This window comes from Myiozetetes cayanensis, unplaced genomic scaffold (assembly GCF_022539395.1).
Source record: "Myiozetetes cayanensis isolate MyiCay16 unplaced genomic scaffold, myiCay2020 scf10, whole genome shotgun sequence".
Classification (NCBI taxonomy): Eukaryota; Metazoa; Chordata; class Aves; order Passeriformes; family Tyrannidae; genus Myiozetetes; species Myiozetetes cayanensis.
This window is the reverse complement of record NW_026086605.1, coordinates 20,899,782-20,912,404: the sequence shown is the minus strand read 5'-3', so window position 1 is coordinate 20,912,404 and position 12,623 is coordinate 20,899,782. Positions and strand designations below refer to the sequence as shown.

General features: G+C 34.0%; 1 protein-coding gene across 7 annotated transcripts in view; it reads left to right on the top strand.

Moving 5' to 3' along the window:
• The window catches only part of PPP3CB (protein phosphatase 3 catalytic subunit beta), a 47,974-nt gene that overhangs the window by 5,380 nt on the left and 29,971 nt on the right, over nucleotides 1–12,623 (top strand). For all 7 annotated transcript variants that reach the window (XR_007627464.1, XM_050305813.1, XM_050305814.1 and 4 more), the window contains exons 2-5: nucleotides 5,290–5,490; nucleotides 7,593–7,717; nucleotides 11,077–11,188; nucleotides 12,071–12,216. Coding sequence is in view for 6 of the 7 variants with exons in the window: in XM_050305813.1 (XP_050161770.1) it covers nucleotides 5,290–5,490; nucleotides 7,593–7,717; nucleotides 11,077–11,188; nucleotides 12,071–12,216 (584 nt within the window). In the remaining variant the exon portion in view is untranslated. The remainder of the gene's footprint in view (nucleotides 1–5,289; nucleotides 5,491–7,592; nucleotides 7,718–11,076; nucleotides 11,189–12,070; nucleotides 12,217–12,623) is intronic.

Here is a 12,623-nt window from a genome sequence, read left to right as displayed (position 1 = left end):
CCCTGTGAAAAGTAGAAATGCAGTACCAAACAAAATAGAAAAGGTGAAATACTTTTTCTTATAACATGTAATTAAAATTGTGGGATTCATAGCGATAAGGTGCAGTGGAGGCAAAAACTGTGAAAGCATGTATTCAGAATCCGGAAAAAATAGTGGAAAAGAGTTTTATCAGTGATCATAAACATGGTGGTCTGAATGAAATTAGGGAAAATCCTTAAACCACCCTGTTTGGAAAAGAGAATAGAGGGAGAATAGAAAGAACTATGCATCCATCATTGTCAGAAGCACATTTAAGCACTAAGTAATCTTTTGGCATAGTAATCTGTGACCATTTTAATGGGAGGAGTATCTTTTAAATACTTTTCAAACAAATAATTATATTTTCCTGAGAGGAACTTCCAAAAATGTCAACCAAGTTAATTGAAAAACTACACAGACAGTATAAAAGATTAACGAATGCACCTTGGCATACTAGATATATAGTTTCATTTGAGATTTAAAATTCTGTGAAATTTATAATACTGGAAGTACATGATAAGTGAGGATTAAATAAATGTGCCTGCAGTGCTGTTGTAGGGTTTCAAGGTTTACAGGGTCATTTTTCTTGCTTCTAGAATGCTTGCTAATATAGCAAGAACCTTCCATTCAAAGAAACTTCTGGAGAGTTTTTGTAAAGAAATTGACTTAGCTGAATCTGTGCTTTCTTGTTTGGGATGAATAGGATAACGTGATTTTCGTCAGCTATTGATTGGAGCTTTCTGATTCCAGTAGACACTGCTTTGTATTTGTGCTTATCTAGTATTTTCAAGGTTGCTGGTCCACAGACCATCTGTGATGTCTTTATGCCTTTTTTTTTTTTTCCCAAATCTGTTCTGCCAAATGCAAAAGGATAATTGGATATATTCTGTCCTCATAGCAGTCATGGGTGCTACATCTTTTCCTTCTTTGTAGATGTTGGCAGAGGTGTGAAAACACCAGGGACAGACTGAAAGAAGTGGTAGGTGTTAGGCTTTGTGATTCTTCTGAGTGACAGTGCATAGACAGCAATGCATTTATAAAACCAAAGGCCCACAAAACATGACTAAATCACAGAAAAACCACGGACAAATCTGCTATCATGATAATAAACCTGCTGACAAAATGAAGGATGCTGGCCTTTCTTTTCACAGAACACCATGGTTGTATTGATACATGATATCACTTGGTGGAGACAATCATTATATATGCTGTTTCATTTATACCTATCACCAAAGCAACAAATTCTTTACAAAGAGAGTGTCTGTGTTTAGTAACCCTAGTAATGTGAGCTGAGACTTTATCTATGAAATCAAAAACATTCTTAAAACAGAAAATGCAATCTGGGACATGGAGCTTGGTATAACAGCCAAAACTAAAACATGTTCATGAAACATGTCACAGGCTTCTGATTATTGAGGAAAAATGGCTAATTTTCTTTGTCTGTAAGAGAACAAGAATTATTCAGGTTTTACAGTCTTAAGAACAGAAATAGCTTTGCTTGTGGGAGTACAGTACCTTGTGCAGTTGATCCCTGATGCTTTTTCTTACATTAGTCCAGAGGCTTTGATCTCATCTTGTTTCGTGAGCCTGTTCCGACAGTGTGTGTGTGATACAAGCCAGATTTAACTGAGGTAATTACAATGGGCATGTGTATCAGCATGGTTTAAATTTACAGTATCTACATGTAAGATCTTATTAGCAGCTACTGTTGTACTCAGTTACTAGGCAATGTGAGATCTGCTTTGGGTCTGGAAGTAGCGTGCTTGTGTTAGTTGCCATATTGCACATCTCAGCAGGATTATTATATTGGATAAAGTGCCATGCTAATGTAGTTTTTGTACTTTGAACCTCTTTACTATGTACTGGGAATGTATCCATTCAAATTGGAGCTAACCTTTGGATCTCCACTGCATGCTTTACTGTAAGGTGTAAATGTACCCAGAGGTTTGTAGAAAGTCAGTGTAGAAGAAGTTCAGAGGTTTTGCTTTTGATATCTCTTAGTAATACTTTAGTATAAAGGAATGGTGATTTTTTCCCCCCTCTTTGTTAATGGTTATACAAATAGTAATAAATACATCAAAATATTTTATTAACAAATTCCCAAAACTACACACTGTATTTTTCCCCCAGAATTACTGTTTAAATTTTTGGATCAATATCGTTAAAATCATATCATCCATACCTACGTATTTCTAAAGTGAAATTGATTAATTTTCATTAGTAAGCAATTGTTTGTTTCAGAAAAATCTTGTACATTGTTGTAAATCACGATGTGTTATGTTTGTCATTAACATCTATACTTTTACTAGTAGAATATGTCTGTTATTTTGTACTGCAGTGTGTATTACTTTAGAGATTCATCTCTAAATGCTTTTCTATTGTTTAGCTTTTCTGGGAATGGTAGAAGGGAATCCCTTAATGCCCAACACCATGTTATTTCCTTAGGGTAATTCCTCTTAATTACCATTCTGTTGCAGTCCCCAGAGCACAGGTTATGCACAGACTTTGAAACGTGGATTATATTTCTGTCTTGGAACACATCATGCTGCAATTCTTTTTCCTTAGGCTATAACATTCTATGACTACTTCATCAAAGGTTTAATTAAACCCATTAGTTTGCCAAAATTGTCTACATGCTTCAAAAAGTATCATCTTTAACCTATTAAAAAATGTTGTTAGTAATATTTTTCAAAGGTATGCATTCTGATACAGTGTTAATAATTGCTGAGACAAAAATTGAAGTATAAAATGGAAAGAAATAGTTTTTGTAATACATGTTACTTTTTATTCACTGGGTGGTACAGATAAAATCTCTAGCCATGTTTTATTCTGCCTTCTGAAGATTATTCTCAAAAAGTCATTCTCAAACAATGGGAAAATACATGTAGTGTGTGAAAAGGATTTTGTTAAACTCTGAGGAACTAGTTTTTAAGACTTCGTTTTTTCTTGAGGCAAATATAACTTTAAAGGTGCTTAATTACTTCTCATAATACATTTGTGGGTCTGTGCCTTATGGATAACCAAATTTAAATCCTTGTAAGTTTATTAGTTCAAATAATGTGAGACAGATCTTGATGCTGGATTAAAACGTAACTTGATAGACAAACTCAAAGCTATAGTTTGTTAAAATAGAATTATTTTTTTTTCTAATCTGATCTGAAATACATTAAGTAGACATAAGAACTTCATTAAGAGAAGCAAATTTCATTTACCATGGACTTATAACTCTTGAAAAATCTGAACTGTCATAAGGAAGAGGTCAACACCATCTTTCTGAATCTGCAGCCGTTGGTAGTCCTAAATCAGTAATGAAGAACAGGTGGTCACCTTAACAGACCATTTTCTACCACACCTGCTTCTACCCAAAAAACCTCCAAAAAAGAAAAAAAGTCATCTTTCACTTAAGTAGATCTTGTCTAGGAAATACTGGCACTAATGAAGCACAGTTTTTACAGAGCTTGGAGGTGATTGACTTAGGTTCTGGGAACGTGTGTGTGATCTCTAATGCTTTTGCAGCAATTAAAGCAGGAGAAATCTACTTTGTGAATTGTCTGGTCTCTCATAAAAGGATGAGCTCAACTTTGCATTGCTGAAGGCAGTTGTGGGCTCACAATAATATGTTAAAAAAAGTGGGGGAATAAAGGGCCTAAAGCTTATTTAGGTACAGATTAATATAAACTTTGAAATAATGCAAAAGTAACATTGAGATAGTATGATGGTTGGAAAGTCAAGTTCAGAAAAACGGTGAATAGTGGAGTTGGTGCTTGCCTGATCATAATGAAGTGCTTCTAAAAATTAAACTCATTTTGTCAGAACAGTTAATTTCTCTTTTCAGAGCCAGATTTAGGTTTTTAAACAATTTTACATGGAACAGAAGTAATTGTCTTCTGATTTCCTAACTCAGTTAAGTTTATTAACATTTGGACTACCCAGAATTTTAACATTTCCAAGTGAAACTTTGATCACTACTAGAGGAGACTGAAGGAAACACATGCAATCTCTCTTTTGTTAATAAAACACTTTCTGCCTGAAAATAAAGTGCCAAAGTTGCTCTACACTGTGGAAAGCGAAGGCACATTTTTCAGCCTCTTCCTATTTAGAAACTTTTATAGAAAGAATAGTTGACAATTCTCCATTTTATTTTCTAGTCTAATTTAATTTTAGTGAATATATGTATGTGAATTATGCATCAGTGGGTTTACTGATAGATTTTTATTATTCCATAAAAGAGAAGACTAGCAATGTGTCACTAGTAACTAGTAATCTACAAATCAATTTAAGTGAAGTCAGTGAATGTTTTAGTATTTAAGCATTGATTTTTTGAATGTAAAGTTTAACTTTGGAGAGTAAGAAAATAAATAAGAATACAAGAATCTACAAGTATATTCATAGTACTGGTTCTTATCTTTGAATAGATGTGCTTCTCCCATTTTCCTGTTTTAACATTTAAATGGAGAGAAACAGAATGGGTTTGCTCCTCATTTAGTTTGTTCTTTCAACAGTGGTTGGCTTGAGGAGGGGACAGGGTCAGATTACTTTTATTTCCTGTAAAATCCTGCATGAGTGAGATCGTATTCTGACACAATGCTTAGTGGCAGTTTTAAAGTATCCTCTTTTTCCATGTCCAACATCCATATTTCATTTGTGCAGTTACTGAACTGCCATTGTTTGAATTCATGGCCATCACATGTTCTCTCTGGACAGTTGCTGAGCCTACTTTGGTCCCCAACCACCACTTATTATCTCCTTTTATTTCTTGTTTTTCAAACGGTGTTGTATACTTTTCTTGCTGGGTTTGGATTTGGTTTGGTGTGGTTTTTTTGTTTGGTTGAGGTTTCTTGCTGTTTTTCTCCCCTGAGGCTTTGATGATAGGATAATTTTTAAATGCTTTTGCAAGTCTGAGTGGATATTAAATGAATATCTTGCATCACCAATACTTGATGAGTCCTTCAGAGAATGGCAGTATATTGGAGAGAGATTATTTCCCTCTGCAAAGCCAGTTTTGACCCTTCCAAATTTTTCACGTATTATTATGCCTTCTAACTGCATCATAGTTTCTACAACCTTGCATATTATAGACGTTAATTTTTTAAAATATGTACACAGATAGCACTATTCTATCCAGATTTTAATGATGTTATAAATTTGGGTGATTAAAAAAAAAGTTTGCTACTTTGGATAGCAGCTATTCCATGATAGATCCAATCCTAGATGGACTATGTTTTTAAAATAGCATTGTCGTGACTACTGTTTCTTCTTTTTAAATTTTAGCTGTCCCTTTTCCACCGACGCATCGCTTAACGTCTGAAGAAGTGTTTGACACAGATGGAAGACCAAGGGTTGACATTTTGAAGAACCACTTGATAAAAGAAGGTCGAGTGGATGAAGAAATTGCACTTAGAATCATCAATGAGGGTGCTGCAATATTACGGAGGGAAAAAACTATGATAGAAGTTGAAGCTCCAATTACAGGTAATATTTCTAGATAATTTCACATGTAATTAACTTGGAAAAAACCCAGACTTTTTCAGTAGTAGAATTTTTCTTAAAGTCGCTAAAATATAATTTCCATGTTAGTCTTATTGAATTATCCCTCACAACTGCGTTTGCTTGACAGTCTGAACATTGTTGTGCAAAATGAAGGCATTAAACCTATTGAAAAAGCCAGTATGATTGGTATGAAAATTGGTTAAAAAATGAAGTAGTTAAATGATGTGAATTACAGATTTCTAACTCCTGCAATATTGTAAGTAGGAATAAAGGCATCTACCTGAACGCGGGAAAACCTGAAATCTAAATATGTGAAGAGAAGTTAATTGCTGTGGTTTGAAGCAAATACTGTGAACTGAGATTCTTAGTGAAAAATGCACCTTTATAGTTCATCTGTAAGCAAGACTGGTGATTGCGTGTCAAACCATGTTTTTGTGAGAGCAGTAGTACTAGAAAGTGTTTAAAGATTGTTTTAACACTAGGATTGTTTAACACTAGATTGTTTTAGCACTAGGAGCAGATCCACTGGGATACAAAACTGACTCTTAGGTTTTTTTGGAGTACTTTCGTAGTTTGACTAGTTCTATTTCTGTTTGACCTGATGAAAGGTGGAATTGGTGTCCTTTAGTATTTTTATTTATAAAAAATCTAGACTTATAGAAAGTAGTTTATGTGGCATATCTGTTATTTATGATGGTTGAAGTAGATTTGATTTTTATGTCCAAATCAGATTTTCTTTAATCTGAATGTGGTTTCTTCTAAATGGACACATATAAAATTAGTGTCTGAAAGCTTCTTTTAGGACATCAGCAAGTTATTTGTTAGTACCGGGTAAATGAAGACATTAAAACAGTACATCATTATTCTTGTAGATGTTTTCTAAACAAGTGATTGAAATGGTGGAAACCACTAAGTGGCTGTCTCTGAGCTCAGTCTTTTGCAGTTCCAGATAAAGCTCAAAACTACAATTTGTTTAGAATTTTTCTATTTCTGTTTGTTCAGGTAGTTGGTGCATTGGCAGTTGAAAAAAAGGGAAAGTTCTTTCAGTGTTTGAGTAGAAATTTTTAAAAAAGAACATAAAAGTGGACATATTCTATTCAGCCTGATATTTTGTAGGTTGTGATGACAAATGGCCTGCTCTAAGAGAATAATAACCTTTGAAGTGTGGTGTTCTTTCCAAAATTAGAACAACTTTTTTTCCCCCAGAGAATTTACAGATAAACTCTAAGAAGTCAGAAGATGCTGTTTGTGCGTTGATCAGTGACATTTTGCATCAATGAAAGGCATAGTCTCTTGAGCTCCCGTTAATGGTTATAACCGTACTTCGTGCAAAAGTGAAAAGGGAGCTCCTGACTTCCACTGACTGGGAACTCCTGTGGGAAAGAGATCGGAGCAGTTGTCTCTTCCATGCAATTTTTAATTACCCTTTTTTTTTTTTAATTGTGAGATGACCTGGCTTTGCTGTATGCTCTTTCAAGACCTCCCATCTGCTATCTTTGGCACTTCTGCCTTAGGTTGCTGATCACTGGTCTTGTCCTGTCTCATATTCTAAAAACACAAGAAAAATCCCTGTTGAAATAGTGAACAGGTTATTTGAAGGAGAAAAGTAACTGAGCAAAGAGAAGATATGGTGATATTAAAAGGTATGTTAGTCTGACTCAGAAACAAAAGCATACTTTCCACTTTTTTTCAAGCTCACATGGACTCAAGCAAATCATTGCAAAGCAACAGGCATTTTCAAATACACATAGCAAGGAGAATTTGCAAAGATACCTAGGGGGTTGGGGAGGACAGTGAAGAGCTGCTGACAGCTTTCAAGACCACAATGCTCAGTGCATTAAACTGTGTTGGAAAAATAGTCCACAATCTGCTAGACTCAAATAGGGCTATCATTGCCACAGGTGGTGAAGACAGCATCTTAATGAAAAACTAACAGGGAACCTTCAAAAATACCTGTTGTTCCTGCTTTATACCTGCCTTTCCTCTTAATTAGAAGTACTTTGTGGCTATTTACTTGACTATAACTTAGTAACTTTTCTGTTAGATTTTTTTGAAATTAATTTGAACAAAATTTTTGCTTGCAGTGTGTGGTGATATTCATGGCCAGTTCTTTGATCTAATGAAGCTGTTTGAAGTGGGAGGATCACCTGCTAACACAAGATACCTCTTCCTCGGTGACTATGTAGACAGAGGTTATTTTAGTATAGAGGTAACTGAATATATTAATCTGTTTTGTCCTAAATTTTTCTGTAAGCACACTTTCACTGAGGTTTTCAAATGAAATTTTAGGTCTGCTTTAACATGTGAATGTGTTCTTTGCTGTGCTTTCTCCTGTGACAGAGGTCTGTTTACAGGAGGATATTGACCAACTGTTTGAACTATCATGTTGAAATCACCAGTCTTACTAATTTTTCCTCCTATTTCTTTAGTTAGTTTTTTAAAAGTTGAATTCTATAACATTATTATACAATGCTGCTTCTGTGGTAATATGCAGGAAGGTGTGTTTGTATGTTTTTGGAGAACAGGTGAGTCATGACTGCAAGGTCTTTTAATTTCTTATTTGCAATATTGTTATCTGTTTAATATTATTATATGTTTATTTTTATAAAAGAAATTAATTTTATTTATGTAATGAAATGTTTTTAATAATAATTAATACTTTTCTTTACTAAAATTCTCAGAGGAAATACAGATATTCCCTAAGGATGCCCCGTGTTTCTGCCATTAATTTTTCAGTTATTTGGAGTTCAAATAATTTTATAATTTTCAGCATGTTTATTAAGTGTGCTACATTTCAGAGATATTCACTTACTTACATCAATTAGTTTCAGAGCCATGATTTTTAAGTTAATTCTTCTGGAGCCAGCCTGGGAAGTGCCTCAGCTTGGGATCTCCTCATAGATACCAAATCTAATGGAGTGGCACACCACTGGAAATAGTACCTTGCAAACCATGGTGTATGGTCTTCCATTTCTGTATCAAAATGTTGCCATTCTAATACCGTGGGGGCATATGCTTTGACGGGCATGCACAAGACCTTTTGGGGTTGTTAGAGATGGTAGACAGACAAGAGATGCAGCAAGAGTGGTTGCCTCATCTTCAAGGATGAGGCATTCCCTATTTATTAATTTGATCTTCTTGGCCTGTTCTTGATGATTACAAGTAATGTAATTGTCCTTGAAAAGGACATTTACATAGCAGCTCTATGTATTAATATATCAAAGCATGTTATTAAAGCTTTTCAACCATTACACCTAAAAGACTTCTGAACAATAATTGTTCTTGAATATATTAATAAGAACAGGCTCGGATTTTTTTTCCTCTCATGTGATTTTAATGTAGTTTTTAATATAATCACAGAATATGCTGAGTTGGAAGGGACACACAAGGATCATTGAGTCCAACTCTTAGACCAGCACAGGATGATCTGCAAGAGTAACACTGTATTTGGCATGTTAAATACACATGCAGAATATGTAAAGATATGCTAAACAGATTCTTGAAAACCACTCTAGGGTTCTTAAAACTCTTGTCTTTTGTTGAGATAATTTGCTCTCTTCTATTCTGGATGGGTGATGGACTTGATGATCTCAGAGGTCTTTTCCAGCCTAAATCTTTGTATGATCCTCTGAAGTACATGCAGTCTGTCTGAATGAACTGCTGCAGATGCATCAAGGCGAGACTATGCTTTGTGGTCTTGTTGAGAAATTAAAAGGCAGTACATGAAAATCAGCCATTTGTTCCCCATTTTAACCTTAAAATTTTTTTTCTACTTAAGCTTTTGCCTTAATTAATGTTTAGGAATTTTAAGTTGACCTCTATGACTTTTCATATATGGTTACTGTAAAACCTTTCTTAGTGATTGGAAAGGTAATTTACTTTTGGTAAAATACTTGACAGAATTTCACAGAAAGGTGAAATTTCACAGAAAGTTGAAATTTTAAATAAATGTAAGAACAGTGAAATTTGATTTTTCAGTAATAAATTCTTAATCTGTCCTGAAACATACTTAATTACATTGATATTTTAGTAGTAATCCATTTCCAATTAAAAAAAGTTATTACTTCAAATAAGAAAGATAATTACATGCTACCGCAATTGTATATAACAAACTGCAGGGATCAAGATGGACTCCTTCACAGAAGTGTGTGCAAATCCTTCTTTTCTTTGCTGGAAGTAACAGGACATAAAGAATGCTAACATTATTCTGTCTGTATTTGATAACAAAAATAAATAGGCCAGTACAGGAAAAGTAAAACAAATGATTTGGTTTTGTACTTAATAGGTAATACTTGAGAACATGTAAATCTCAGCAATTTAATCAAATTTAGTATCCATTCACTGAAAGGAAGGCACTGTTTTGTCACTTTTCTGTTAAATGTTTTCAAGTTTGGCAGCTTCCATGGATTTTTCATGCGATGTGACTTAACTAAAACAGTTCACAACTGTAGAATTAGCCAAAGCGATTAATGTATTCATTTGATGATAGGCAGTTGTTTTGATTATTCTTTCTGATGAGAAACACTTCTAAAGAGTGTAAGGATATTTTAGAGTTACAGAAACATTGGAAAGCGAGCATTATCATTAGCAAAATTAATATTTTGCATATTTTTACTAAGAAGATAAAAGTTCAGTAATTAGTTTAGACAAACTTCACAATAAAAGTCTTTGATGTGTTTCTCAATACATTTTGTTTGTGGGGTTTTTTTAAAGCATTGATTTGTTTTCTTTCTTCCTTCATATACTATTCTATGCAGAATAACTCTGAAGAATGATTGCTTCAGGGTACACGTTTTTATTGAGAACAACACTAATAATGACTTGCAGGTGTCTTCGATGGAGTCCAAAACTTCGGGGTTTTGAGATTTCTGTGCTCAGTTTAAAATAGAAGAATTAGATTTAAAATTTAGGAACTACATTTTGCGCATTGGAGACTGCTGGGTGGTTACAATACTGTAAACTGAAATAATTGTTCACGTTCTGTTGCTCTGTCTTCAACTCTGGTCACTGCTGGTGTTGCAGGAATAATGACATATGGAAACTCACTATAATTCTTTGAGTCTACTGCTTGTACACTGAGAAAGCAACCAGTTTTCCCAATGTATGTCCATTCTTAGTTTAAGAATGATCTCCAAATGGTATAGCTAATCTTAATGTAAATTATTTTGTTGCTTTGCTTTTTTTCTTCAGTCTCTATTAATAAATGTCTACTTTCCTTCTTATGCCAGTGTTTAGAGTCATATTATAAAATTGGATTTTAGGCACAAACACATAGAGTATTTGTCTGGATGAAAGTGTTTTGCAGTTTAATTCTGCTGACTTTATTATTGAGTGTCCATATTTTTTCAGCATTCTATGTGGCTGTTAATAAGAAAAGTAATTAGCAATCTGCATAACTTGTGTCCAGAACTGGACTTGGGGAAGTAGTGCTGTATTTTAAAGTGGCACATAAAGCTTTTGTACCTGCCTTTGAAGCTGGTAGCATCCTTACTCAATGTTTCTCAGTAATCATTTTTCAATTTCTTATAAACTAGTGTATTTTACTGGATCCCTTTTTTTTTTCAACAGTGTGTGCTGTACTTATGGGTCCTGAAAATTCTCTACCCAAGCACATTATTTCTTTTGAGAGGCAACCATGAATGCAGACACCTAACAGAGTATTTTACCTTTAAGCAAGAATGTAAGTAGTCTAAGAATGTAAAATTAGCTTACTTCCAACCTGCTGATCTACAGCCATAGTAAGAGATGTTTGTTTCTTAGTTTAATTAAGGTCTTACAAACATTTGAAGGCCCCGTTGACTTCTACAGAATTGCTTGCAGTTTAGTGTGGCACTGGAGTGCAAGAAGACAGCTGCCTGCAAATACACATTGTGGAGTAAATTTTGATATATCAATCTCGATTTTAAAATCCTGAAGAGAAGAAGGTTATTTTGCTCTCTTGGGTATAATCAGGAGTGCAGAGTAACTTGCTGAGCAGCATTGTGAAGTGAGCAGAGAAATCCTACTGCTGAGTAATTTTTCCATTTGGGGAATTGATTTTCAACTATACTAGTAAGATAACTCTTTTGATGATGTCAGCTGCCTCTCCATTTGAAGGCTTGTGTAAATATTGATCCAGTGATAAATGGATCATTTGGCCTGGTAAAACCCTCTTTGGTGTAGGTAAAAATGATGTAATCTATAATTAGTTCTTAGCTTCTCACTCTAAATGAGAGTTTACAAACTTCTCAGTAGTATTTTACACTGACGTATTCTGTGTAATTGTATAAAAATAATTAAAAAATAATTGAGTGATTTTTTTTTTTAAACAAAAATAGTTTCTCCACTCTTGAGATAACAGAAGAAGAAATGAAATAAGTTTATTGTTCTGGAAGAGAATATGTCTTAGAAATGTGCTTACTTTTGTGGTGTTTAGAAATGTTCATTTAAACCCAAAAATACTCATTGCTTTAGTTTTTTTTAAGCATTCACTTTGATATTTGCTCTTACAATTATGATCCACTAGTTGACTTCATCCATCTATTATGGATTTTTTTCATGATTTCTATTTTTTTTCTTGCAGGTAAAATAAAGTACTCTGAAAGAGTCTATGATGCTTGTATGGAAGCTTTTGATTGTCTCCCTCTTGCTGCTCTCTTAAATCAACAGTTTCTTTGTGTTCATGGTGGACTTTCACCAGAAATTAATACACTAGATGACATTAGGAGAGTGAGTATTTTGTGTATTTGGAAATAAGTGGAAATAGAGATATTTATATGATGCTATACAAAGTCATCTTTTCGAAGTTGTCAGTATATTGTTTTCTGTTCTTGTCTCTTGTGGAAGTGGAAATCAGGAACTGAAATGTAGTCTAGGCAGTATCATAATTAAAAACGCATGGATTATTAGTTCATTTTCCATTAGTAGACCTCATTGGGAGAGCTGGGACTGTTACAAAACACACACCAAAAAACTCACTCGAAAACGCCTGAGACAGGTAGTATGTATAAAGAGCTTCATATCCAATCAAAATAATACTTTCTAGGTAAGAGCTAGTGTTCTCATAGCTTTCAGGAAAAAACTTATAGAAATTAATTGTAGTCTTAAGATTGTTTGCTATACCAAACGTCATATTT